The sequence below is a fragment of the Nomascus leucogenys genome, chromosome 2, assembly GCF_006542625.1.
Source record: "Nomascus leucogenys isolate Asia chromosome 2, Asia_NLE_v1, whole genome shotgun sequence".
Lineage (NCBI taxonomy): Eukaryota > Metazoa > Chordata > Mammalia > Primates > Hylobatidae > Nomascus > Nomascus leucogenys.
The window spans coordinates 74,176,413-74,202,735 of NC_044382.1; the positions used below are offsets into that span (position 1 = coordinate 74,176,413).

The window sequence follows — 26,323 nt, forward strand, 5'->3', positions numbered from 1 at the left end:
AGTGTTGTGGTCTGTGTTCTGTGTATTCAAGGTAGCACTAGACGGAAGTTATCTTCACATGGGATTTGTTTCCTGGAATCTTTGTATCCCCTTTCTTCAATCAAGGTCTTTTTCTTCCGAGATACTCAGAAAAATTGCTCTCTGATACTTTTCTTGTTTTCTGGTAATGGAAAGTGCTTTTGTATCTGAGATCAAGTCATTCTTTTTAAAGAATGGTGCTTTTAGATTGTAGAAAATAACTCAAAATAGTCATTGTTTTATATTTTATGAATTTGTAAATTAGGTAAGAAAATTTAAATCGTAGCCATTGAGAAATACTTGGACCATAGCTAATGTCAGCACCAGGCTATCTCTAACATTGGAAAAGGCACATTACTTCTTAAAACAGTCAGCGTGTGTTTTCATCCCAGTTGTTCACCGTGGTAAGACTATGCTGGAAAACTGTGTGCTGCAGTGTGAGACGACCAGAGTCACAGCGTGGACATCGCCAGAGTTTCTAATGAAGAACTCAGTTTTTTTTTTTTTTTTTTTTTTTTGAGACGGAGTCTCGCTCTGTCGCCCAGGCTGGAGTGCAGTGGCGCGATTTCGGCTCACTGCAAGCTCCGCCTCCCGGGTTCACGCCATTCTCCTGCCTCAGCCTCTCCGAGTAGCTGGGACTACAGGCGCCCGCCACCACGCCCGGCTAGTTTTTTGTATTGTTAGTAGAGACGGGGTTTCACCGTGGTCTCGATCTCCTGACCTAGTGATCCGCCCGCCTCGGCCCCCCAAAGTGCTGGGATTATAAGCGTGAGCCACCGCACCCGGCCAGAACTCAGTTTATATGGAGCCAAGGTAAAAGCTCTTGTCCTCTTGGGGAAGTAGTTTGGGTTTAAGTTGTAAATGAATATATGAAATATGGGACCAAGATGTATGTGTGTACTCCCACTGTCTTCAGACAGTCATCTCTACCAAGTCAGTCAGACTCAACTGTGCAAGGGTCTTCTCATGAAGCATTTTCAAATGACAAAAGAAAAGTAGTAAATCTCACAATTACTTTATGTAGCTTTAAGAGAGGTTTAGGTCCTTAAAATTATAACTTTGTGATTGTAGATTCACACAGTGTTGTAGGAAATAACAGGGAGAGATCCTGCATTATGCCCTTCACCAGTGTTCCCTAACAGTAACGTCTTGTTTAACTGTCGTACAACATCACAACCAGAATACTGACATCGATCCAGTCAAGTGGAAGAATATTCCCATCACCACAAGGACCCCTCATGCTGCCCTCCTAGAGCCAAACTCACCTGCCTCTCCCACCAACCACTTCCTTAACTGCAGGCACACCTTAAGCTGTTTTTCACTTCTACTGATTTCATTTCACAAATGTAGAAATGGAATCACACAGTATGTGGCTTTTTGGGATTGGCTTTTCTCACTTAGTGTGGTTCTGTGGAGCTTCACCTGGGTCGTTGTATGTACCAATAGCTTGCTGCTTTTTACTGTGGAGGAATAGTCCAATGCGTGGTTGTTCCACAGTTTGTTTAGTCACTTGTGGGAGGGTGTCTAGATTGTCTCCAGTTTTTGCCTGTTGTCAGTAAAGCTGCTGTAAACATTCAGGTACAGGTTTTTGTGTGAACACATTTTTCATTTTTTAAGGAGTAAATGCCCACGGATGCAATTGTAGGTCATATGGTAGTTCCATGTTTAGTGTTTTTTTTTTTTTAAAGAAATCGCTAAAATGTTTCTCAGAGTAGTTGTACCATTTTACATTCCCACTAGCAATGTTTGAGTGGTCCAGTTTCTCCATGTCCTCAAGAGCATTTGGTGTTTTGACTATTTTTTGTTTTAGCCATTCTGATTAAGTCTGTAGTGATATCTCATTGTGGTTTTAATTGTCATTTCCCCAGTTGTTAATGACGTCAGGCATTTTCTCATATGCTTATTTGCCACCCTTATATCCTCTTTAGTGAAATATCTGTGACTTTTGCCCCATTTTCTAATTGGATTGTTTGTTCTTTACTGTAGAGGTTTGAGAGTTCTCTGTATATTCTAGATACTAGTCCGTTGTCAGGTATGTGGTTTGGAGACATTTTTTGCCACTCTGTAGCTTGTCTTTTCACCTTCTTCATACGGGTTTTTATGGAGCAAACTATTTAATTTTGATGAAGTCCAGTGTATCAGTTTTTCCTTTTATGAGTCGAGGTTTTGGTGATAAGAACTGTTTGCCTAGCCATAGATCCTGATTTTCTCCTATGTTTAAAAAAAATTTTATAGCTTTATATTTTACATAAGGTTGTGATCCATTTTCTAGTTAATTTTGGTGTAAGGTGTGAGGTTTAGGTCACGGTTCATTTCTTTTCCTATTCTGTTTCACTAATCTGTGTAGCCATCCCTCCACCAGTACCTGTAGCTATACATTAAGTCTTAAAATCAGGTAGAGTGATTTCTCCTACTTTTTTTTTCAAAATTGTTTCAGCTACTCTAGTTCCTTTGATTTTCAATACAAATGTTAAAATAATTTTGTCTATATCCACAAAAGATCATGCTGAGATTTTGATAGGAACTTTAATAAACCCATATGTCAATTTGGGAAGGATTAACGCCTTCCAGTCTTTGAACACAATGTATTTCTCCATTTACTTAAAATCTCTGATTTCCTTTTTTTGAGATAAGGTCTTGTTCTGTCACCCAGGCTGGAGTGCAGTGGCATGAACATGGCTCATGGCATAGCTTCAGTCTCCTGGGCTCAAGCCATCTTCCCACCTCTGCCTCTCAAGTAGCTGGGACCACAGGTGCATGCCACTACACCCAGCTAATATTTTTTACTTTACTTTTTGTAGAGATGGGGTCTTGACATGTTGCCCAGACTGTTCTCCAACTCTTAGGCTCAAGCAGTCCTCCTGCTTCCATCTCCCGAAGTGATGGGATTACAAGCATGAGCCACCACACCCAGCCAAATCTTTGTTTTCTTTCATCAGCATCATATACTCTTCAGCATACAAAGGTTATATGTGTTTTGTTAGATTTGTACCTAATTATTGCACTTTTTTGAGTGATTGTGATATTTTTCATTTCAATGTCCATATGTTCATTGCTAGTATATAGAAACATAATTTATTTTTATATGTTTATCCTATATCCTATGACTTTGTTAAACCGTACTTATAGGAATGATTTTGTAGATTCCTTGGGATTTTCTATATAGAGAGTATTGTTATCTGCAAATAAGGGCAGGTTCTCTTTTTTCTTTTCTAATCTTTATGCCTTTTTCCCCCCTTGCCTTATTGCACTGGCTAGAATTTCCGGCACTATGAAAGCAGACCTCCTCACCTTGGTTTTGATATTAGGGAGAATATGTTTAGTATTCCATCAAAAAGAATATGGTTGACCAGGTTTTTAGATATTCTTTTTCAAGCTGCAGAATTTCTGCTCTATTTCTTTTTCTTTTTTTTTTTTTTGAGAATTTTTATCATAAGTGGATGTTGACTACTTTTTTTCTGAGTTCCTTTCTCAGGAATAGGCTGACTTTTAGTAATTTTTTCTGGATATATTGATATGATCACATGATTTTTCTTATTGGAAAACAGAAAATGGTGGGTTACAATGGTTGATTTTCAAATTTTGAGCGAGCCTTGCCACTGTGGCATAAACCCCACTTGGTCATGGTATATAATTCTTTTTATATATTGCTGATTTATATTTGCTAATCTTTTGTTAGGAAATTTTGCATCTATATTCATGAATATTGGACTCCAGTTTTGGTTTTCTGTGCCACTGTCTTTGTCTGGTTTTATCGATAATAATAGCTTCATAAAATGAATACTGAAGTGTTCTCTTCTATTTTGTAGATGAGATTGTGTAGAATTGCTGTTCATTCTTTAGATGTTTGATGGATTTCTCCAGTGCAATCACCTGGGCCTGGAGATTTCTCTTTCGGAATCTTAAAATTATGAATTCAATTTCATTAATAGTTAAAAGGGTATTCAAATGACCTTTTCATATTGAGTATATTTTGGTAGTTTGTGCTTTTTGTGGTATTGGACCCCTACTTCTAAGTTGTCAGGTTTATATTTACAGAATTGTTTGTAGTATTTCCTTATTCTTCTGATATCTGCAGGGTGTATAGTAATGATCCCTGTTTCATATTTGATATTGGTAGTTTGTGTCTTCTCTCTTTTAAGAGCCAATTCTTTGTTTCATTGTTCTGTGTATTTTTTCTTTTTGATAATTGTTCTGTTTTCAATTTCATTTATTTTAGTTCTTTTTTTAAATTTAATTTTAATGTTAATTTTTACTTTTTTATGTTCTTTTTACGATTTCATTCCTTCTGCTTCTTTTGGGTTTATTTTACTTGTTTTGGGTTTTCCACCTGAGAGATTAGATGATTGATTTGAGACTTTTTCTCTTTTCTAATGTAAGCATTTAATGCTATAAACTTGTCTCTCAGCATTGCTCTAGCTGTTTTGTAAATTTTGATATTTTTTATTTTTATGCTTTGATTCATGCAGAATTTAGAAGTGTGTTGTTTAGTTTCTAAATATTTGGAGTTTTACTGTTACCTTTCTGTTGTTGATTTCCAGTTTCATTCCACTGTGGGCAAAAAACATACTATATGATTTTAATTCTTTTAAATTTCTAGAGGTTTCTTTTATGGCTCAAGATATGGTCTATCTTGATACATATTCTGTGAGCAAATGAAAAGAAAGTGAGTCATTCTCACATTCTGTCTGCTGTCATTGCGTGGTATCTTCTACACAATGTCAACTAGATCAAATTGGTTGGTGATGTTGAGTTCTTTTGTAGTCTTTCTGATTTTTTTCTTCTGCCAATTGTTGAGAGAGGGGTGTTGAAATCTCTAATTATAACTGAATTTGTTTGTTTGCCTTTTCAGTACTATTAGTTTTTGCTTCACATATTTTGCAGTTCTGTTATTTGGTGTATGCTCGTTCAGGATTGCTATGTCTTTTTGGTGAGTCAGCATGTTTATGATTACTTTATGTCTGTCTCTGGTAATTTTTTTTGCTCTAAAGTCTACTTTATCTGATATTAATATAGCCACACCTGCTTTCCTTTGATTATTGTTTCCATGATATGTCTTTTTCTATTGTTTTAATTTCAACTTGCCTATATTCTGTTTGAAGTGAGTTGTAGACAACATACAGTTGAGTCATGTTTTTAATCCAATTTGGCAATCTTTGTCTTTTAATTGTATTTAGACCACTCACATTTAATTATTGATGTTAAGTCTTTAGTCTGCTATTTTATGTTTTCTGTTTGTTCTGCTTTTCATTTGTTGATTTGCTTTTTTTCTGCCATCCTGTGGATACCCCAACATTTTTCAGAATTGCATTTGTTTTTGAGAATATCTCTTTGTATAGCTTTTTTAGTGGTTGCTCTAGGTTGTATATGATACATACATAACATCACAGTTTACTGGTGTCACCATTCCAAGTAAAGTGTAGAAACCTTGCCTCCCTTTATTATTCTTTACCATCTCCTTTTTATAATTGTCTTAAACTTTTCCTTTACATACATACATCTAGAACCATATTACACAATTTTATGATTTTTGATTCAAATGTCAAACATAATTTAGAACACTCAAGAGAAGGAAAGCTTATTGTATTTACCTATATCTTGGCTTAATGAGTTTTTTTTCCTTTTGATGTTCCAAGATCCTCTCTTTTATCATTTCTTTTTTGTTTAGATAACTTCCTTTAGTCATTCTATGAAGATAGGTCTGCTGGGGACAAATTTTCTTATTTTCCCTTCTTCTGAGAATACCTTGATTTCCTCTTCATTCCTGAAGAATATTTTCACTGGTTATAGGATTCTGGGTTGACAATGTTTTTCTTTTAGCCCTTGAACAATACTGTGTCTCTTTCATCTGGCATCCATGGTCTCTGATGCTGCCAATCACATTTTCTCTCCTATAGGTAAGGCATAAAATTTTCATTGATGCTTTCAAATTTTTGTTTTTAGCTTACACTAGTTTAATTTTGATGTATTTTGGCATGGATTTCTTTGAGTTTATCCTGTTTGGGGTCTGCTCAGCTTCTTGTTGTAGACTTGTTATCCAAATCCTGCCAAATTTGCAAGCTTTTAGTCATTATTTCTTCAGGTATGTTTTTAGCCTCACCCTCTTTCTCTTCTCTTTCCAGAACTCTGATGACATGAGTATTAGATCTTTTGTTATGTTCCAGCAGAACTTTGGAGCTCTGTTTACTTTTCATTTTCAGCATGTTTTCTCTGCTTTTGGGTAAATTTTATTGTTCTATCTTCCAGTTCACTGATTCTTTCCTCTGTTGTTTTCATTCTGCTGTTGAGCACATCCACTGAGTTTCTATTTTCGTTATTGTGTTTTTCAGTTCTAAAATTTCCATTTGGTTTTTTATATCATCTACTTCTTTGCTGAGACTTTCATTTTTCGTTGGTTTTATGTGCGTTCATAATTCCTTATTGAAGCATTTTTATCATGGCTGCTTTAAAATCACTGCCAGTTAATTCTATCATCTCTGACATCTTGGTTTTGGCATCTGTTGATTGTCTTATTCTTTTTGACATTTTCCTCATTCTTGGTATGACAAGGATTTTCAAGTGAAAGTTGGATATTTTTGTATTGTGTTGTGAGACTCTGGATCTTCTGTTTTAACTTGGCTTCTCTGATACTACTACAAGAAGGGACAGGGTTGGGGGTAGAGGGGCATCATCTTGTTACTGGTGGAGGTAGAAGTCATGGTTCCCACTTGGCCTCCATTGATACCCAAGTTGGGTGGAGGAGCTCCTCATTACTGCTATGTAGATGTGGGAGGTCTAGCTTCCTACATGGTCTCCACTGGCACTGTGATATATGGGAGTGGTCTTGTTACCACTGGGCAATGGTGAAAGTCTGGAATCTCCAGTAGGCCTGCTCTGACACTGCCCCAGTAGGGAGGGAGTGGTTGTCTTGGCACTGCCAGGTCGGAGTACAAGTCCAGGCTCCTCGTATAGTTTTCACTGACACTGCTGCAGGGAGGGCCTTGTAACTGTGGTTGGTGGGGATGAAAGTCCTGGCTCCTTGCTTGATCTTCTCTGGTACTGCCCCAGTCAAGGTGTGGTACCTGGTTACATCCTTGAGGGAGAAAAAGTTTAGGTTTTTCTCTTGATCTTTGCTGGCGTGGGTGAGATTTGGGCAGCTGTTTTATGCTGTGGTGTTTACCTGGAATAGAGCTATTATTATCTAAAAGTTTTCTGTCTTTCTAGGTTGCTTAGTCCTTTCATTAGAGCAGCTTTGTTTTAGGTGTATGTCTGTTGGTGTACTGGATTGCTGGCTTCTTCAGCTCCAAGTCTAGGGAATATGAAGCAAAAAGAAAGGAACTTAACCACTGTGTTGGTGTTGTTTCTTGGGTCCTGAGGTCCCTAGCTGGTCTGCCTTCTTCTCTCCACTTTTCTGTCTTATGCTTGTTTTATATATAATGCCCACGGTTTTTGGTCGTACCTAGCAGGAGGAATAGGGACATCTGCTCCATCATCCCAGGAGTGGCAGGCTCCTCAGTTACTTTTTAATTGACAAATTATCTGTACATTTTCATAACATATTTTGAATATGACTTTCATTTGCTACATGACTGCTGGTTTTAATTGTTCTCCTTTACAAATTTTATGTGATTCTTGATAGTTTGATATTTAATTTTAACTATCTTGCTGTAGATATTTTTTAATGTAATCACCCCTAAACCTTTTTTTTACACACAACCCCAAATTGAAAATCTCTTAGAAGAAGGCCCAATTAGCACATTTTTAAAATCCTCTCTACAGAGAGTTAGATTGGTGTATACATATGGTTCGGGCATATGTACAGGGTTAAGTAATCATAAATGTTTTCTCATGGAATACTACTGGTACTAGAAAATTAACTGAACATACATGCAGTAGATGTGTCATCAATGGTTATAGCAACTGTTCTTCATCGATGCTGTTGTGTATTAAATTATTCCAAAATGGTTGCTGAAATAACTATAGAGGTTTGAGTGAATTATTTTTGTTTCCCAGAGTGCCTTGCATAGCATTAGGAAAGAAATTCTTATTACTTTTATGTTTTTTGGTGCCATGAGGTGTGAGAGAATAGTGTCATGTTTGATCCTTCTGGTTACTCTGTTTGAATGACATTTGTACTGGCTGCTAACGTTAACGTGTGTGGTAGGGAAAGCCATTGTTTCACTCATAGAAATGATTTTTAATTTGGGTGGGGTATTTTAAAACTGGCACGTTTTGGAAAATGTGGGGTCTTGTTTCTATCCTCAAATTACAGTATTTTACTAAATTCAAATACTTTTCTCCAACTAATTGAGTATCTGAGAGAATGGTCATTTTGAATAAGTGCATCTTTTGACAAAATTATTAAATGACCTTTCTTTGGCAGAATCAGAAAACATTTATCTAGAATGAAAAAGTAGAACAAGAATTAACTGTTGGCACTTAGGCAAGTGTGTGTGTGTGTGTGTGTGTGTGTGTGTGTGTGGTTTTGAAAGTGATAAATTGTCAACAACTTGCTAGAAATGGAACAAATGGAAATGTTGATTAAAAATGGCTGATAAAATTTATCTGTAAAATACTTTATCTTTGTGCTGTACATTTGTACTGTGTTAAAGGCTAAGAAGTAATTATAATAAACTCTTATATTCTTGCCTTTTAAGAACTGATTGTCATTTTCTCAAACTGTGACTCATAGGGTGCCCGTATAGAAATCTACCCTGGGAGTCAGTGCACCCTGAGTGACAATGGGATCCACCACTGCAAGGAAGGGATCTTCATTAAGGTGAGCATTGGCCAAAACACCCACTTGTCAATGGATAGAATGGCTTCACCTACAAATTATGCTTTATTAAATAGTTGGGTTCTATTTTCTGGTTTTGAAAAACATGAACAGTATACACCTTTCGATAATATCAGTAGTCAGTGATTGGACTCTCTGGTGATAATGCTTTGTTACCTATAGATCTGCAGAAATGATAGAGGAAAGCTGTGTCACTAAGGGCTCAAACTGTGCTACAACATGGAACTAAGCATAGCCTTTCCCCTTTATTTTTAGAATAGTGTGAATACAGAAGATTTTTAAAGCAGGAAATGTTGAATATGACAGTTCCTAGAACATTTGTTTTCATTGCCACAGGACTTCTTAGATGAACATTGTGACATTCCCAAGATATCCATGGTGAATCATATAATACATAATAATGAAGGTTATGGTGCTGTCTCGGTGAAACCTACAGTCTTCTCTGACCTGCAAGAAAATGCTAAAGATGGAACTGAAGGTATGTTATATTTAGTAATTTTTAATATAAAAACCAGACATAATTTATTTCAGCATTAAATGCTGATTAAGGATCTGAGTCTTCCTCTCTTCCTTCAAAAAGGTTGTTGGGATATGCTTGGGCATGGAGAGAGAGAAGGTTGATAAAGCCATAACATTATAGAATGTGAAAGAAACTTTCAAGGTCAACTAGTTCAACTGTCATTCAAAGTCTTGATGTTGTGGTTTCTGTGTACTTCCCTTCTTATCATACTTAGCTTTCAATGAGGGTGGATGTGTGATATCAACGGTGGCTGTGTCTGACAGAATAGCCTTTAGCCATTATCACATTTGCAGATTTCTGGGCAGCCATATTTCCAATGTTTGCTTTCCATGGGTTAATGGAAGTTGTAAGCTGCTTCTTAAAAGTTTTAGGCTGGATGTGGTGGCTCCTGCCTGTAATCCCAGCACTTTGGGAGGCTGAGGTGGGAAGATCGCTTGGGGCTAGGAGTTTGAGACCAGCTAGAGCAACATAGCAAGACCTCATCTATAAAAAATTTTAGAAATTAAGAAGGCATGGTGGCACACATCTGTGGTTCCAGCTACTCAGGAGGTAGAAGTAGGAGGATTGCTTGAACCCACGAGTTAAAAAGCTACAGTGAACTATGATTGCACCACTGCACTCCAGCTTGGGTGACAAAGTGAGGCCCTGTCTCTTAAAAAAAAAAAAAAATATCACAGGCTGGGCACGGTGGCTCACGCCTGTAATCCCAGCACTTTGGGAGACTGAGGCAGGAGAATCACTTGAACCCAGGAGGTGGAGGTTATGGTGAGCTGAGATCGCGCTATTGCACTCCACCCTGGGCAACAAGAGCGACATTCCATCTAAAAAAAAAAAAGCCATTAGGATCACATTTAAAATCTTATTATGTGGTGGTTTTCTCTCCTCTCCTTTCCTCCTTTCCCCTCCCCTCTGTTCTCTTCTATTCTCTCTTTTTTTTTGAGACATAGTCTTGCTCTGTCACCCAGGCTGGAGTGCAATGGTGTGACCTTGGCTCACCGCAACCTCCGCCTCCTGGGTTCAGGTGATTCTCCTGCCTCAGCTCCTGAGTAGCTAGAACTACATGTGCGTGCTGCCACACCCGGCTATTTTTTTTTTTTTTTTTTTTTTTTTTTGTATTTTTAGTAGGGATGGGGTTTCACCATGTTAGCCAGGATGGTCTCGATCTCCTGACCTCATGACTCCCCTGCCTCGGCCTCCCAAAGTGTTAGGATTACAGATGTGAACCACCGCGCCTGGCCTGGTTTTCTTTTACATAAGCCTCTTCCTTTGTTGAAACCATAAGGTCTTCCTCACAGTGGAGAATCCTGAAAGCTCCCAGCAGCTAGCAATGAATGAAAGGTGTGGGCAGGGCTGCCAGCAGGGCGGGGCCTGGTGAGCCACGTGCCTAGGCTCCCACATCACAATGAGGGCGGGGCACGTGGAAGGGACTCTGGGCCTGATTGGTTCCTGGGAAGGAGGAGGGAGCTCTGCCGGTTGTCAGGGCAACCTCCTTCAGTTGGTGGGAAGCAGTGGAAGGAGGAGGAGCTCCCTCTGTGCTCTCTTCCCTGCAATTACAGCTTGTTGCATCTAGACCCATTCTAAATAAACCAAGCAGGTTCCCAAGGGACCCTTGCAGACAAGTCAGCTGAGGGGAGGCATCTGAGGCGAGGTGCAGGCTGCTAGTGGGGTGCAGCCCCATTGCCAGGGACTGGCCCTGCCAGCGTACATTTGCTGGGATGAGGTGGAGGAAGTGCTGAGCTCTGCAGACTTGGAAGCAAGGGAGGGCCAAAGCTGCCGGAGAGGAGCCAAGCTACCCCATGGGGAACACGCTGAGCTGTTGCTTGTGCACCAACGCCAGCCCCAAGCGGGGCCAGCACAGGAGGTCTGGGGAGCTGTCCTGCAGCGCTGACATCTATAAGGCAGCGTCAAGCAAAGGTGCAGGCCAAGGCAGAGAGGAGTGGAGCCGCCACAGATGGAAGACTCTGCTCCCTAATGCCAGCCCCAAGCAAAGACAGCACAGGGTGCGGCGGGCGGAATCACTCTGCAGCTGTAACATCACGGAGGTGGAGGTGGCAGTGGCACCACACCCCACTGCTGTGGAGCCTGCCCCGTCGGATTTCGGAGCCCAAGAGGGCCATGACCTGCAGCACATCAGCGACCAGGAGATGCCCAAATGTAAGGAGGCGGCTGATACTATTTTCCCTCAGGCGCGCCTCTGGCCGCCACTGACCCAAGGTCCCCCCTAGAGGCATCCACAGCCTTGGGTTCCTCCCTGCTGCCCCTAGCCAGCTTTCCTAGGCCCAGGGACCAGACCAGGCAGGAGGACTGGCCTTGCTTCGTGCCTGCCTGCCCCCACCCCTCATTCTTTTTCCCTACGGCATCTGGTGGTTTCTCTCCTCCTCCCTACCCCAGTGCCCAGTTCTGCCCCTTTCTCATCTCCCCAGGCTGGCCAAAAACTAAGTTTTCAAAATAGAAAATGTACGCTACAGATTTCATTCCTATGGTGGAAGTGTCTTACAGCTCTTCTGTTTAAACTTTGGTTGGCCTCTTGATTTATTTAAACGTTAGAATAATTAAGCTTCATGATGAATGTGCCTTTGTACCTGGAAAGTACTGTACTCTTGGAATATTCAAAAATCGTGAATGACCTAAGATAGTATGTGAATGAGTTGTACCTTTATACACAAAGCATGCAAGTACTTGTGAAAGTTTTTCCTTGTTTGGTGGTGTAAGGTAAGCCTGAGTGGTTTTACACACTAGGTAGTAGATGGGCAGTGTTGGAAGAGAGCCCAAAATAGACTCTTTATATCATTCTTTAGGATTTATAACACATTTTCATGTATGTCTCATGCGTCACCCTGTCTCTACAAAAAAAAAAAAAAAAAAAAAAAAGGTTAAAACTTAACCAGCTATGGTGGCTTGCACCTATAGTCTCAGCTGCAAGAGGATCACTTGAGCCCAGGAGTTTGAGACTTCAGTGAGCTATGCTGGCTCCATGGCACCACTGCACCACTCCAGTCCGGGCAACAGAGTGAGACCCTGTCTCTTTACCAAATTGTTTTTTGCCTAAAACAGCTCTTTGTTTTTATATATTTGATATATGGAGCCAGTGTCTGACACTAATTGACCACAGCATCACTTGCTGCTTGAGACTTTCCCTGAAATGTGCTGAAATAGCAGCATAGAGGAGGGTGGTTCTATTTGATAAGTAGAAGGAGGAGGGCATGTATATGATTCATCTACAAGTTACATCAGTTTATTTAGGTGCAAGTTTTAAAAAGAAGTCCCAGACACAGCCTGGTTTTGTTCCACGTACGTGGAGAACATCTGTGATCTTCGCATTCTTCAGCAGAATTGGGACATTGTGGCCTTATTTTCTTTACATTTATTGCTAAAATCTTTTCTCAAGACTGTTAAGAGTGATTAAAATGGATGTGTAGGTTTAAAAAGAATCTTTTCTACTCATCTAAATTATTACGTTTTTCCTTCTTCTTCCTCTACAGATTTTGCCTCTGACCATCCAAGGGAAAGCACACTCTTCCTGAGAAAATATCAAATGAGTGGTAAGACAATATGGTTTCTTCCTCCAAGCAAAAAACTACAAACTTTCTGTTTTGCGTGTTACAGAACATATTTAGAGGAACTCAGATATTAGTTAAAAATGTTTCAACTTTTCATACATTTACTTGTCTTATTTTAATGTGTGACATAATTTCCTTTAGTTGTCACTGTTCATGGAAACATGCAGACTTTGTGTTTACACAATTGGTGACATTGTTATCAATGCAATTAATTGGACACATGATTTAATGTAGTAGTCATGGACTTATGCCTTTTTCTTCATACGTCTTCGCCATTTTTCCCTTGCTCCAAAGAGTCCATTTTAATGATGAGTGATAGGATTTAGGCTACAGGTTGGATTTCACTTGAACAAATGAAAAGAATCCATTGTTCTAGATTGGATCTGTGATTTTGGCCTCCTTTTTACACAGTGCTCTAACCACATGAGCCTATCACATCCATGTTCATGCTACTCAGAACTTATTCATTCAAATGTAATGGAAATGTAAATATGGCCTGTGCGGTTTTCCAGGTTAGCCTTAGTGTGTGAAACTAGTGTAAATTTTCCACATCCTGCTTGTTTAAGGATGAGAATTAAAACTGTAGGAGTTTTCTGTACTCCTGCTTATTTTTTGTAACATTCTGCTAAATCTTACTTTATTTTCAAAAAAAGCCATACACCATGTTTTTTAGTTATTTTCAACAGCAAGAATACAATATATATATATATATATAATAACATCTGAAGTAACTATATATATATATAATAACATCTGAAGTAACGCAGCACAATAAAAAATGGGTTTCTCCCCTGCGTTTCCATAGTTTGTGTGGACTTTGCCTGTCTTGAGCTGGTAACTTCTGGTTAGGATTGTTGTATTTCTCAGTTTCTTCCAGAACCATGGGCTTCTCACACATAGAGTGCATGGAAGTGGAAGAAAACCTACCCCATGTCCTCGTCTCTTCAGCAGTGAGAAATGTGTGTCAGTGAGACCAGTTCAACTTCAAAGGAGGAGGCATTGTGGAGAACAAAGTGTGGCCCAAGTCCCCCTCGTAGCTTTTATTCTTTGGACCTGTGTTAGAATAAAATGATTTTGTGTGCTGAGGATACCATGTTCAATTAGGTTAGACACTCATTTTAACATCTGAGTTTAAGAGAGGCTACTTTTCAGTTGTGTAAAGACCCATTTGTTTTTTCAGTAACATATTAGTAGATGACCGATAAGTCCTTTGGGATGCTTGCAGGGACTGTAGTGCATCTAGAGATTGGCTCCTGGCCAGAAATTGGTTCTTAGAGCTGTCAGCTATTAGATCCTGGTAATGAAAGTAAGCTATGTGTAAATGTAGAATCAGAAAACACTACAGGCTAGGGGTTCAGATATACAATAGGTACATTTTTTATTAGCTAAATTTCTCATCTGTCCTGTATTTTGGCATTTCCATGAAGGAATACCTGAGACTGGATAATTTATAAAGAAAAGAGGCTCTATTGACTCACGGTTCTACAGGCTGCACAGGAAGTGTGGTGCTGCATCTGCTTCTGGCAAGGGCTTCAAGAACCTAATAATCATGGTGGAAGGTGAAGTCACCTCTCACATGGTGAGAGAAGGAGCAAGAGAGAGTGAGAGGTGCCGCCTGCTTTTAAACAAGCAGGTCAGGCCAGGTCTGGTGGCTCATGTCCATAACTCCAGCACTTTGGGAGGCTGAGGCAGGCAAATCACTTGAGGCCAGAGTCTGAGACCCGCCTTGGCCAACATAGTGAGACCCCGTCTCTACAAAAAATTTAAAAATTAGCCAGGTGTGATGGTGCGTGCTTGCAGCCCCAGCTACTCCGCAGGCTTAGGTGGGAGGATCAGTTGAGCCTAGGAGGTCAAGATTACAGTGAACCATAATCACGGCACTGTACTCCAGCCTGGGCATCAGAGTGAGACCCCGTCTCAGAACAACAACAACAACAACAAAAAGCCAAGAAGATTATGCATGAACTCAGAGCAGGAACTCACTCATTACCAGGGGGATGGTGCTAAGCCATTCATGAGGGATCTGCCCCTGTGATCCAAACACTTCCCCAGCTCCAACACTGGGCACTACATTTCAACATGAGATTTGCAGGGCACACACTTGCCTAATTTGTTTTGCCTTTCCTTATGTACGTGGGGATTCTTTCGTATTTGTGTAATAAAATATCTGTTAGGTCAAAAAGTAAAACTATATTTTTAGATTTTACTTTACGAGATTCATCATGCCAGATTATTTAAATTATAAATTCTGTTGGTAAGAATTTTTAAAAACGGAATTTTATCTCATTTTATATAGTGATAATCAGGTGATCAACAACTACTTTTATTCTATGGTATTTATACCGGAATTGATTCGTTATTTTTTCATTCTTAGTGCAAGAAGAGAGGAGGAGCTCTCACCTATATTATGTAAGTAAGCTTTTGAAAAGTTAAGAAATTAATTGTTTGAATTAAAAGTCTATCTGTCATGATTCTTTAAATATTTAACAGGGAGCCAGTGCTGTCAGCATGATCCCTTTTTGATGGAATTTCTGAATTTCTTCTATTTTCCTAAGTATCGGATTTATGCAGGAAAGTCTTTAGCTTACTGTGCCCATTTTTAAGGGTGTCTGACATTTAAGTTACACAATTTGGTTGTGATATAAATATCTGCCTTAAATATTTAATCTTTTGTATTCAAGTAAAATTAAAAATAGCTAAGTCCACTTTCTTCAACACTTTCTGCTGACTTCCTGTCATAGCGGGTGAAAGCATAGCTTCCTCACACCACTGTGATCTTATTTCACTCTCTGTTTCTTCCACCTGTAACACATTTTTAATTAAATCACTAATTGATATTTACATGATTATGGGTATGCACACATTATTCACTGCTGAGTCATATAGTATTCTGACTGTGCCTCCTCCTTGTACATCCTTCATTTTTTCTCTTAAATATTTCTGAAATCTGAACACTTCTGTACTTCTACCAGACAACCCCCCCTTTTCCTAGCCCATGATAGCTCATAAAGCCAAATGCGACCATTACCCCCCAGCTGGCCTCTTTGTTTTCATATCCTTCATTATTTTGTGTATGGAATTAATTTTCTGACTATGTTCCTTTGCCTCTTTTTTGACAGCTATTCTTCCCCAAGTGTTGTAACATTTGTCACATGCCTAACAGAAATAATGTTTTATCTACTAAAACATATGTTGCATGTTTTTTCTTGGAGCAACTTTCCTTGGCCTTTGGTTATCCCCCTCCAGGATAGATTATGTTTCCCTAGGCTGTCCTGGGCCTGTTTTCCTGGGAGCCCTCTCTGAACTCTTCTGCGCCCACTCACGTTGGATCCCTGACTCCTAGACTGTGCATTGCCCTCTGCCTTGTGTTACTCCCCAGTGGTGCTGGAGCACAGTTTCCGAGGAAAGGCTCATGGACACATATGTATAGAGATCTAGCCTCTCTCAAAACCCCTCCTTTGTTAAAGAGTATAAAATTCTAGAGTGAAAACTAAATTTCATGTTGCTGAAGACATTTCTCTATTGTGTTTTCATTATACTGTTCTTGAAACTATTGCCTTTGTGTGATGCATCATATGTAACCATTTTTTACATTTCTTGAGCTTTTTAGGATCTTCTCTATTCCTGGGATTCTGAAATTGTACGATACAGCTTCGTGGGGACCTTTTATTTTATTGCGGCCATTAAGCCTGCAGACTATCTCTTTTAGAGAATTTTCTTATTTTCTCTGTTTTATTATTATTATTTTAGTATTCGTATGATTCAGATGTTGGGCCTCTTAGACCAGTATTTCTGCATTGATCTTTAATTTCTTCCCCTCCCATTTTCCAGTTTGTCTTTTATTCTGCTTCTTAGAGATTCTTTGACTTTCTGTGCTAATCCTTCTATTGATTTTTTTTATCTCCTTAAGTGTATTTTAAGATTTTTTTTTTTTAAAGTTTTGCTCCTGAATTTTTACTGGTCCCAAGACTTCCATTTTCCTGTTGTTTTGATCTCTCATTGAAGGCTTCTCTCCGATGTGTGGTTGTCTTAGGCTTTTTCTATTTGGAAGCAGGACCTTTGTTCACTAAGGGGTCTCATTGTGGGGATTTGGAGGTCGAGCCAGCTTTTCTTTTGGGGGACATCAGTGTATTATATGAGGGTATGAGGGTATTTTCTTTACAATGGTTCAGTTCTCTTCCAAGAAGGGTCTCCCAATTTTCTGCCTGGGCAGTGCAAGCATGGCTGCTGGCTTTCTAGAAGCAGGGTTGAGAAGGAAGGTGGAGTTTCCCTTTGTGTGTGCAATTTAATCCTATTTCCTAGGTTTCAGCCCTAGTAGCTCTGAGCCCAGAAACCCTCAGGTATAATATATCCAGAGAATGCGCATACAGATTCCTTATAAGATGGGAGGGGAGGTGGCCTTGGGGCTCTAAGCACAGCTTTACAGTTGACCTTGCTGGCTTCTGTTGTATATTTCACCCTACCTTCCCAGGTACCCTGTGCTTCTGATTTTGGAGCCTGGGTTGGGTTCTTCAAAACAAAGAAGGTTGCTTGCTTCTGTCCAGGTCACTCCCTGTCAGCTCCAAAGTTGTGCTTCCATGGCGGTTGCCACTCCTCTATCTGCTTTTCACCTTGCAGCATTGACTCAGGATCATCTGCCATCAATCCTGTCTCCTGGTGCTGTGTATAATGTTTTATTTTATGACTAATACTAATGAGATTTCAGAAGGAAGAGAAAATAAATTTCTGGTCAATCCATCATACTTAAGCCAAATTTAGAACCCTTAGATTTAGAATCTAAGTTTAAATTCAACATAATTATGACATTAATTCAGACAATTTCTATTTATACCTCCAATAAGCATATTACACTTTTCCACTCAGGCCTTTGTGTAAGAATTCTATTCAAACTTCATACATGCCATGTGGTCCCATTGCTGTGCAACATAGATGGAGATGTTTTTGTTAGCGCACAAAGTGTTAGAAATTTTTAAGTCAGCTGAAAGTCATTAATTATCTAAAAAATATCTGAAACATGTCTTGTGAAAAAATGGGGAGAAAAAAGTGATCTTGAGAGTTGAGCATGGTAACTCACACCTGTGTCCCAGCACTTTGAGAGGCTGAGGCACGCAGATTACTTGAGGCCAGGAGTTCAAGAACAGCCTGGCCAAAATTAGCCTGGCATGGTGGTGCTCACTTGTATTTCCAGCTGCACAGGAGGCTGAGGCAGGAAAATTGGTTGAACTTGGGAGGCGGAGGTTGCAGTGAGCTGAGTTCAGGCCACTGCACTCCAGGGTGGGAAACAGAGCAAGACTTCCAAAAAAAAAAAAAACCACGGACCAATATATGTTCCTTATATGAAATTTTAAATAGAACAAAATGGGGACAGCTATCACCTAAAGCTGTACCAACTAGTCTATGTTTTGGTGCATCTTTTTTCTGTTCTTTTTAGTCTCATATATGGATGTTTCCTCAGAAACAACTTTTGTTATGGTGTAGCATTATGCTGTATCACCCCTAATAGTAGTGACTTTAAGGGATACCTTCTTTGACTTTGAATGAAAGTATCTCAATGAGTCCATTTTCATTTTTCATGCTATATTTGTTTTTTGAGGCAATAATAGTATGTACATTGACACACATACACTGTTAATGTAAAGTATATACTTTAATAGAATAGCTTAAGAGACATAAGAGTTTAGCTAGAGTTAAAACATTTCTGCCTTGAAGGAGAATTTGGTCCTTCAAATAGTAATATTGTTCAAAAACATCTGGGATTTTTGTTAAGTAGTAAGTGAATTTATAGTAAAAAGCATCTGAAACAAGCCAAATGTTGTTAAGAAAGTATGGATATTTCTAATTATTGGCTACGGGCAATTTTTAAATACTGTGTACTTTTATAAACTACCATTAGATCTTCTCCCTACCCTGTCTTTCACGTACTTGTGGGAGACCCTGATGGAAGAGTGTGATAACATGATGTAGACAAGCATATCCCAATAGGAGGAAGGAAGGCTCATCGGAGTTATTTTTTTAAAGCTACAGTAATTGGTATTTTGTGGTTTTAAATAATGCTGTTGATCTCTTCAACTATTTGATGACTAGGATTTGGTTACTGCCATTATTTTTAAGAAAGAGCATTTTTTTTTCTTTTTAGACGAAGTCTTGCTGTGTCACGCAGGCTGGCATGCGGTGGCATGAGCTCAGCTCACTGCAACCTCCACCTCCCGGGTTCTAGCAATTCTCTGCCTCAGCCTCCTGAGTAGCTGGGATTACAGGCATGCCTGCCACCACACACAGCTAATTTTTGTATTTTTAGTAGAGACGGGGTTTCACCGTCTTGGCCAGGCTGGTCTTGAACTCCAGACCTCATGATCCACCCGCCTCAGCCTCCCAAAGCGCTGGGATTACCGGAGTGAGCCACCGCGCCCGGCCAGGAAGAGCATTTTTTTAAACACAGATGAGGCAGTTTCCATATTGACTGTTGCACTCTCGACAAATGAATAGATACTTTTAAAGTGTTTTAGAGATATTTTATTTTCTACAGGGCTCAAAAGGTTCACTGTCACCTCTCTGATAGCACTGCAGATAAATTTTCACCGATTTGTAACTGTAGGAAGATTTATCTTCCAAATTGTAACTGATTTAAATAACTTGTCAAGCATTTATTGAACTCCTGAATTTCTCCCACATTCTGTGCTCAGCAGCTGCAGTTAGGAGAGGCTTACTTTCTCACCAGGGGGATGCTCTGCAGGCAATTGCCATCATGTAACACACGGTGAATTAGACTGACGAGTACACAAAACCGGAAATGTTTTGTGGTGTGGCTGCTGGCAGAGGGATCCCAGAAGGCAGAGGAGGTGAAGCTTGCTGGGACAAGGGGGAAAGAAATAGGTATTCCGGGCAGAGAGCAGCATGAGTGAAGCAGGACAGTGCCATGATGTGTGTGAAATAACTTACAGAATAAAATCAATCAACTTTTGAAATGAATGTAAAGTATTCTTGGAAGTTCTCATTTGAGTAATGTAATAGCAGTCTTATGTAAACATGAAGTGAAAGTTAAATTCCTGAAGTTGTTTTCATCATCTGATTTCTAGATGTGAGAGAGTCTTAAAGCAGTACTTTTTCTATCTTCCCCCAAGGAAACAGGCCCAGAGAGACCTATGGCCCCTCACTTGTTTGGTCACTGGGCTGCCCTGGCACACAGGGTCTCTGACTCTAAAACGCTGGTTCCATCACACTGTCTCTTGAATGAGTACACTTAGGATTAGTAACTTAGTGAATGTAGTATTAGGTCTTTACTTACTGCAATAAAAATGCTTCTTGTGCCAATATTATTTAATGTATGACATTTTGTTGTAGTTAGTGAATAACAAATAGAAAATCTCAGCTGCTTTTTACTGCATAATAAAAAAACATGAAATGTTATTTTAAACTTTTCCCATTATTTATAAAGGGAGTTCATAATAGAGGCTTGCCAGGTTTGATGATTGGTATCATAGCAAGGGCGGCATTTTATAACCCACTCCTCAAACATCATCTGCGGAAGTTAAGCGCCTCCAATGAGTTTCCCATAGAGCTGCTCACGATACCACACTCAGGCAGGTCACGGGGCATAAGAAATACCTTAATGCTTTATTGTTTGACATTTTGACTAAGGAAAAAAGCCCACACTTCTGTAGGTTCAGCCTATTGTGACATTTTTCTCTATCTTCCTTCTCCTTCAGATACCTCCATGGCTTCTTGCTAGAAACTACAGCTCACGTTCGACCATATTGCTAGATAACAGCACAGTCAGCCAGCCTGATCTTAGACACACACTAGAAAAGTGAGTACAACGAGGCTGCCAAGGGCTGAGTGACAGACCCCCGTATGCTAAAAGCATCCCGGCCATCCTCTGTCATTTCAGCCATTTGGTTGCCCTTTTCAGCAAGCTGTTTCAGAAATTGATGTCAATTATATATGGATTTCTGGGACCTAAATATGAATTTTCTGTTTCTCTTTTAACTTTAGATGCTGTGTGGTAGAAGGAAAAGCCAGATAGCAAATAAGCAATCCCAGAAAAAGCACATGCATTCATGTTATGATAGTGTTGAACCTAATGGGAAGGAGAGGTGCTTTTAATTGGATGTTTCTGGGAAAAATTATTAGTTCTTTATGGGCTACAGGCCTAAGATGATGGGTACTACTTTGGAAACTACTCTTGGATGAAGGAACAGCTTGTCCTCCAGTGGTACCATAGTGTATCTGCATTTAAATTTTCCCATCATGCATGAGCACTTCATAGGCCACAATCATAGATGCCTTTTCAAAACACCCTTGAATGATGGGTTCAAGTGTATTTAAAAAGTCACAACAAAGCTCAGTTCCATTGGAGGTGTCCAGGGAATATTATTAACATCTGCTTAGATTATGAGTGTTGATTTTTGGGAAAACGGTTTGAGAACTACTACCTTAGCCTGTTAATGTCCTTATCCCTAACTTAAATTTCCAGTCTATAAACATGACTAGCTTACAGGCTTTATTTTGTTTCTAATGTACTAGCTTTTAAAGCTAATTTGTCAGTAATTTGCACTTTGATTAAAATTGGGGGGTGGGGGGAGGGGGGAGGGATAGCTAATTTGTCAGTAATTTTCACTTTAATTAAAATTGGGGGTGGGGGGAGGGATGCTAAATGACGAGTTAATGGGTGCAGCACACCAACATGGCACATGGATACATATGTAACAAACCTGCACGTTGTGCACATGTACCCTGAAACTTAAAGTACAATAATAAAAACAATGGTAAATTGATGCTCATAATAATGTTACTTTTCCTCTCTCATGTATAATAATTATTGAGATCAAATTCTGTTTCAGCAGGAACTGGACTCCACCTATGTCTAAAGCCCTGAGGTTTGGCCTCTATGGAGTCATCACCTAATGTTTGTATTCAGCCCTAAGTAAAAAGCCACTCTGTTTTGGCTAGAGTCCCTGGTTTCTTCTGATTTCAAAAGATTCTGATGTTTCAGTATGCAATTCAAAAGTAGTTTTTAAGCTTCACCTTGCTTAAACAAGTAGAGATTCTGCTTTTTCTTCCAGCATAGTCTAATTCTTATAAGTTTTTTTTAAATAGGATTTTTTTTCCTTTTTAGAGATGGGGTTTTCCTGTGTTGGCCAGGCTGGTTTCAAACTCCTGGGCTCAAGCAATCCACCCAGCTCCGCCTCCCAAAGTGCTATGATTACAGGCAGGAGCTACCATGCCCTGCCTAGAAGTTTGTTTTTGAAGTACAGTTAGTTTTAATTTGCTCTCAAATCTTAGAAGGGATCATTTGGTATATTTACTTTTGATGAAATGAAGGTTTATTGAGCAAATTAATACAGCAAATTGGCTTTTTGGAAAGATTTTGAAAAATGTTTTTCATGGTTAGTAGTCCATTGTTCTCAAAGGGATGAGTGAGCCATATTAGAATCACATATACATGTTTCTTCAAAATATATGTCTGCAAACACATGCATCTTCCCAGCTCCACATTCCCTCCAGTCTGGGCACTCACAAGCCTTTTAGAAAAACGTTTAAGTACGTGAGGCGGCATTATATGGATAAAAGCATCCCAGATGATTCTGACCTTAACCCTAACTCAGTCATTCCCAAACTTTGCTGCACATTGGAATCACCTGGGGAACTTTGCCAACAACCCTGATGCCCAAATCATACCCAGTGCAAATTAAATCAGAATGTCTCCAGCTGGCAGTAACGCTGTTTTTAAAGCTCCTTGGGTGATCCAGTGTGCAGCAAACATGGGGGCCACTGCTTCCTTTGCGTGGAGGATTGATGGTTCTCACGTATAAATTACACGTTTTCCTTGTCATTTGCTCTCCTTTCTACCCATAGAGCCTTTCGCCTGTGCAAGTCATTTCTACGTATGTGTGCATATGCATAAATTTAAACCATACCATAGTGTTTCGTGAACGCCTGCAGTTCACAAAAGCACTATGTGGAGACCTTGGGCAAATCAGTTTGAAGCCTTGGTTCTCTTATTTGCAAAATGGGTGGTTCACGGAGTGTCATGTAAGGTTCAGTGGTCTTTTCAGCATGTAACTTCAAATTCTGTGATTTTGAAATCAATTTGGAGATGAAACTGTTTGAGGCACTATGGAAATATCCATCTTAGATACTAATAATGTTCTAAGGCCTACTTTTTACAACTCAAATTTGCCTTCTCAAATTATTCTGAGCCTCATCTTAAATGCTGAGGGCAAATGGAAGCACAGAACTTATCCAAGAGAAGCCCCTGTTTGCTTCCACACAACATCTGAGGATGACTTAGGACCACAGTAACATACATCTGAAGAGTTGTATTTGTTCACTAATATTTTGTTTAAACGAATGTGGAAATACCTGTCATGAACAGTGTATGATGCAGTGTTACACTGTGTGTTTAGTGCTGCTTACATCAGGATAGCTAAAAGTGTCATTAATTTTGTGTGCATTATGTTTACTAATAAATTTTCTGCTAATAATTACGCATAGGTAATTTTAAATTACTTTATTTGGTATAAAGCACATTCATTATGTGCTTTTATGGAAATAATGACAAATGGGTGAGTAGGTGATGGTGAACTAAATCAGCTGAAATGCAGGGCTTAGCCACTTATAAAGCAAAACATTACTATATGGCCTAAATAGAAGCATATGTACACATAGATGTAAGTGACTTGCACAGGATGAAAGGTTCTATGGATAGAAAAGCAAATGACAGGGAAAACATGTAATTATTTATATATACTAACCATCAGCAGAAACGTCTTCTAACAGCATATTGCTTAGCATTTTGGTTCTCCTATTTTCACTATAAAGCCAGAGAGCTAAAACAAAAGAAAAGTGCTCATACAGTACTGTTTCGAACAAGATGATTTCAGGGCCACTGAGAGGGTTCCCTCCTCCCCCTTTTAAAAACATATCTTCAGGCCAAACAAATGATAAAATCAGTTCTTACAAATATATTTTTCCCTCCACAGTGTGACTTTGGCAATATATTACAGCATAAAACACAGGTGAGCTCTTTGTAAACCTGCCTTGTTACTCCAGCTCATCACTTTGTATAATAGGACACACGCTGTTAGGTCATAACTATAGACATAAGCTGTAGAGTGCTTATTTTACAGTATTAAAGTGAATCATTTGTGGGTTTTTGTAAGACTCTTTTACCTCTTAAATTATTGAGGGTCTCAAAGTGTATTTTTTAATGTCTTGTTTGCAATTTATTGTAAAGAAGAAAGAAAAAGATGAACTAGCCTCATGCAAAGATATAGTAGAAAAAATGTGTATTTTTAAAGCTTTCAGGTAATTGTGGGTATTCTTTAGCCACACCAAAACTTCACAAGTGCTGATTTATTAAAGTAGTTATAATGGGATTGTACATATCAATGAATTCGTTCCACTAATACTCACTGATCTTTCTTGTACAATAAATGGATCTTTCCCCTTACCGGCTTTTATAATATTATGCATTGGCTATTTGGAAAATATTAATTCATGTTCATCTCTAGTGTCAAAAACTCACTTTCATTAGTATCACCATGATTATAAAAATGTCTTCAAATATTGAGATGCTGTCAAGCTCACAGTAGTAGGTATGAGTTTTCCAAGTCCTGATTTTAGCTTGAAGGTGTTAGCTTTATTATACACAACAAACACTTGTTATTTTCCTTGAAATGACAGGCTCACTTGACTTCTTTTTGAGAATGATAGTCAGTCATACTTTCAGATAGAAATGGTGTTCTGTGAAAAATTGGCTTGTTCAGCTCACAATTAAATCACAAGTGCTTTTCTTTAACATGACCATACTTCAGTATGCAGAAGTGCTTTATGTGAACTTCCTACTTAGAATACTAAAAAGGGATTTCAGGATTTAATAACACCATGAATTTTTACTGTTTCATCAAGGACATTCTTAAGTGAAGCAGGCTACTTTAACAAAAACTGCAAGGGACAGTGAAGAGTGGAAGAATACTAGTATAATTTGGTACTACAGCCTTTATTCATACTGAGAAACCAGCAGTTTTACCCACTTTTGCTTTTATGCAATCATTACAAGTGTTGAACAGTGAGAAAGCAAGCAATGTCTTAATACTTTTAGAAAGTAATAAATTATTCTTATGTTTCATCTTCAATCAGTTTGTCAGGTTGAATTAGTATTCTTATAAGAACATATAGGGCCATAGGTGGTGGTTGACACCTGTAATCCCAGCACTTGGGGAGGCCAAGGTGGGAGAATTACTTGGGACCAGGAGTTTGAGACTAGCCTGAATAATGTGGCAAGACCCCATCTATACCAAAAAAGAATTAAAAATTAGCTGAGCATGGTGGTGTGCACATTTCATCCCAGCTACTTGGGAGGCTGAGGCAGGAGGATCGCTTGAGCCCAGGAGTCAAGCCTGCAGTGAGCCATGTTTGTACCACTGTGCTCCATCCTGGGTGAAAGAAAAAAACCCTCAAAAAAAAAAAAAAAAGTTGTGACATCACGGGCCTTCTAGGGAATCTCAGGGGTCCACAAACCACATTTGGAGAACCACTGGTTTCCTAAATGAGCACACAGTGTGTTAGTGTTTTAAAGTCCATTAAAGACTGGCCTCTTTTAAAATAAAAAGGCAATTAAGTTTGTAACTCAAACTACTTAAGCAAATATGATAGATGTATACTACAGGAAGACTGGGGAAATCTGAATCTCATTCACATTTATTAAAAGTTCTAAAAACTTTTTTGGCAACCACCACTGCTTCATAAATTGTTCTTGTGTTCCAGCATGAGGTTAGAGGAGTGAAAATAGATATGATTTATTACCATTGACTGTTAGTGTGGGGTCAATATTTAAAGGCAAGTCTGGCTCATCAATGTAGAAAAGACTTCACAGTTCAGGACATTATGTGCTGAAGAAAAAGAGGTCAAGAAACCCTCTGAAGGCCAGGATCAGGAGAAAAATTTGCAAAAACTGTTTTGGTGAACAAATTTTAGCAAAGCAAACAAGGTGTATCTCCCTCCACCCTCCATGCCCTACTCCCAGCAGGTACTTTACTAAGATGTTAACAATTCGAATTAATTACGAATTAATTTCGTAAATGCACATTCTTATCTTATAGATCTGCAAATAGATCTCTGGCTATTTTGGAAGAGCCAATACATCCACTTTCAGTAAGTGTCACTTTCTTTGAGGTTCTATTTTTGTCTCATAGAGTTGTATTTAGTTCATGCTGAAGTCAAAATCACCCACCTTTAAGTCTTCCCTCTGTTGTATCTAATCATCTTATATAAGGAGTGTTGTCCAGTGGGCATGCTGGAGTAAGAGCTGACTTGCAGCTCGGTTTAATTAGTGCACTAAGGGGAGTAAATATACCATCCAAATAACAAAATGTGTCATTTAAAAAAAATAATTTTCTATAGCACCAAACAACATAAATATTTGTAAATAGTCCTGACAAATATGCA

At 39.0% G+C, this 26,323-nt stretch overlaps 1 protein-coding gene across 1 annotated transcript; it reads left to right on the forward strand.

Moving 5' to 3' along the window:
- Nucleotides 1-817: 817 nt before the first annotated feature.
- LOC115831138 (cyclin-Y-like protein 1) lies at nt 818-26,241 on the forward strand. The gene is made up of 8 exons (XM_030797660.1): nt 818-831; nt 8,690-8,776; nt 9,131-9,272; nt 12,797-12,856; nt 15,249-15,283; nt 20,581-20,681; nt 23,857-23,892; nt 25,978-26,241. Exons 3-8 carry the CDS (start codon nt 9,170-9,172, stop codon nt 26,090-26,092), a joined length of 450 nt encoding a protein of 149 aa, XP_030653520.1. The 5' UTR covers nt 818-831; nt 8,690-8,776; nt 9,131-9,169; the 3' UTR covers nt 26,093-26,241.
- The last annotated feature ends 82 nt before the right edge of the window (nt 26,242-26,323 follow it).

Bases quoted from the DNA above. Each gene is read 5' to 3' on its own strand.
- LOC115831138 (XM_030797660.1), top strand. From the start codon at position 9,170: ATGGTGAATCATATAATACATAATAATGAAGGTTATGGTGCTGTCTCG. The intron at 9,273-12,796 runs GTATGTTATATT...CTTCCTCTACAG, and splicing joins TGCTAAAGATGGAACTGAAG to ATTTTGCCTCTGACCATCCA. The intron at 20,682-23,856 runs GTGAGTACAACG...TTCCCTCCACAG, and splicing joins CTTAGACACACACTAGAAAA to TGTGACTTTGGCAATATATT.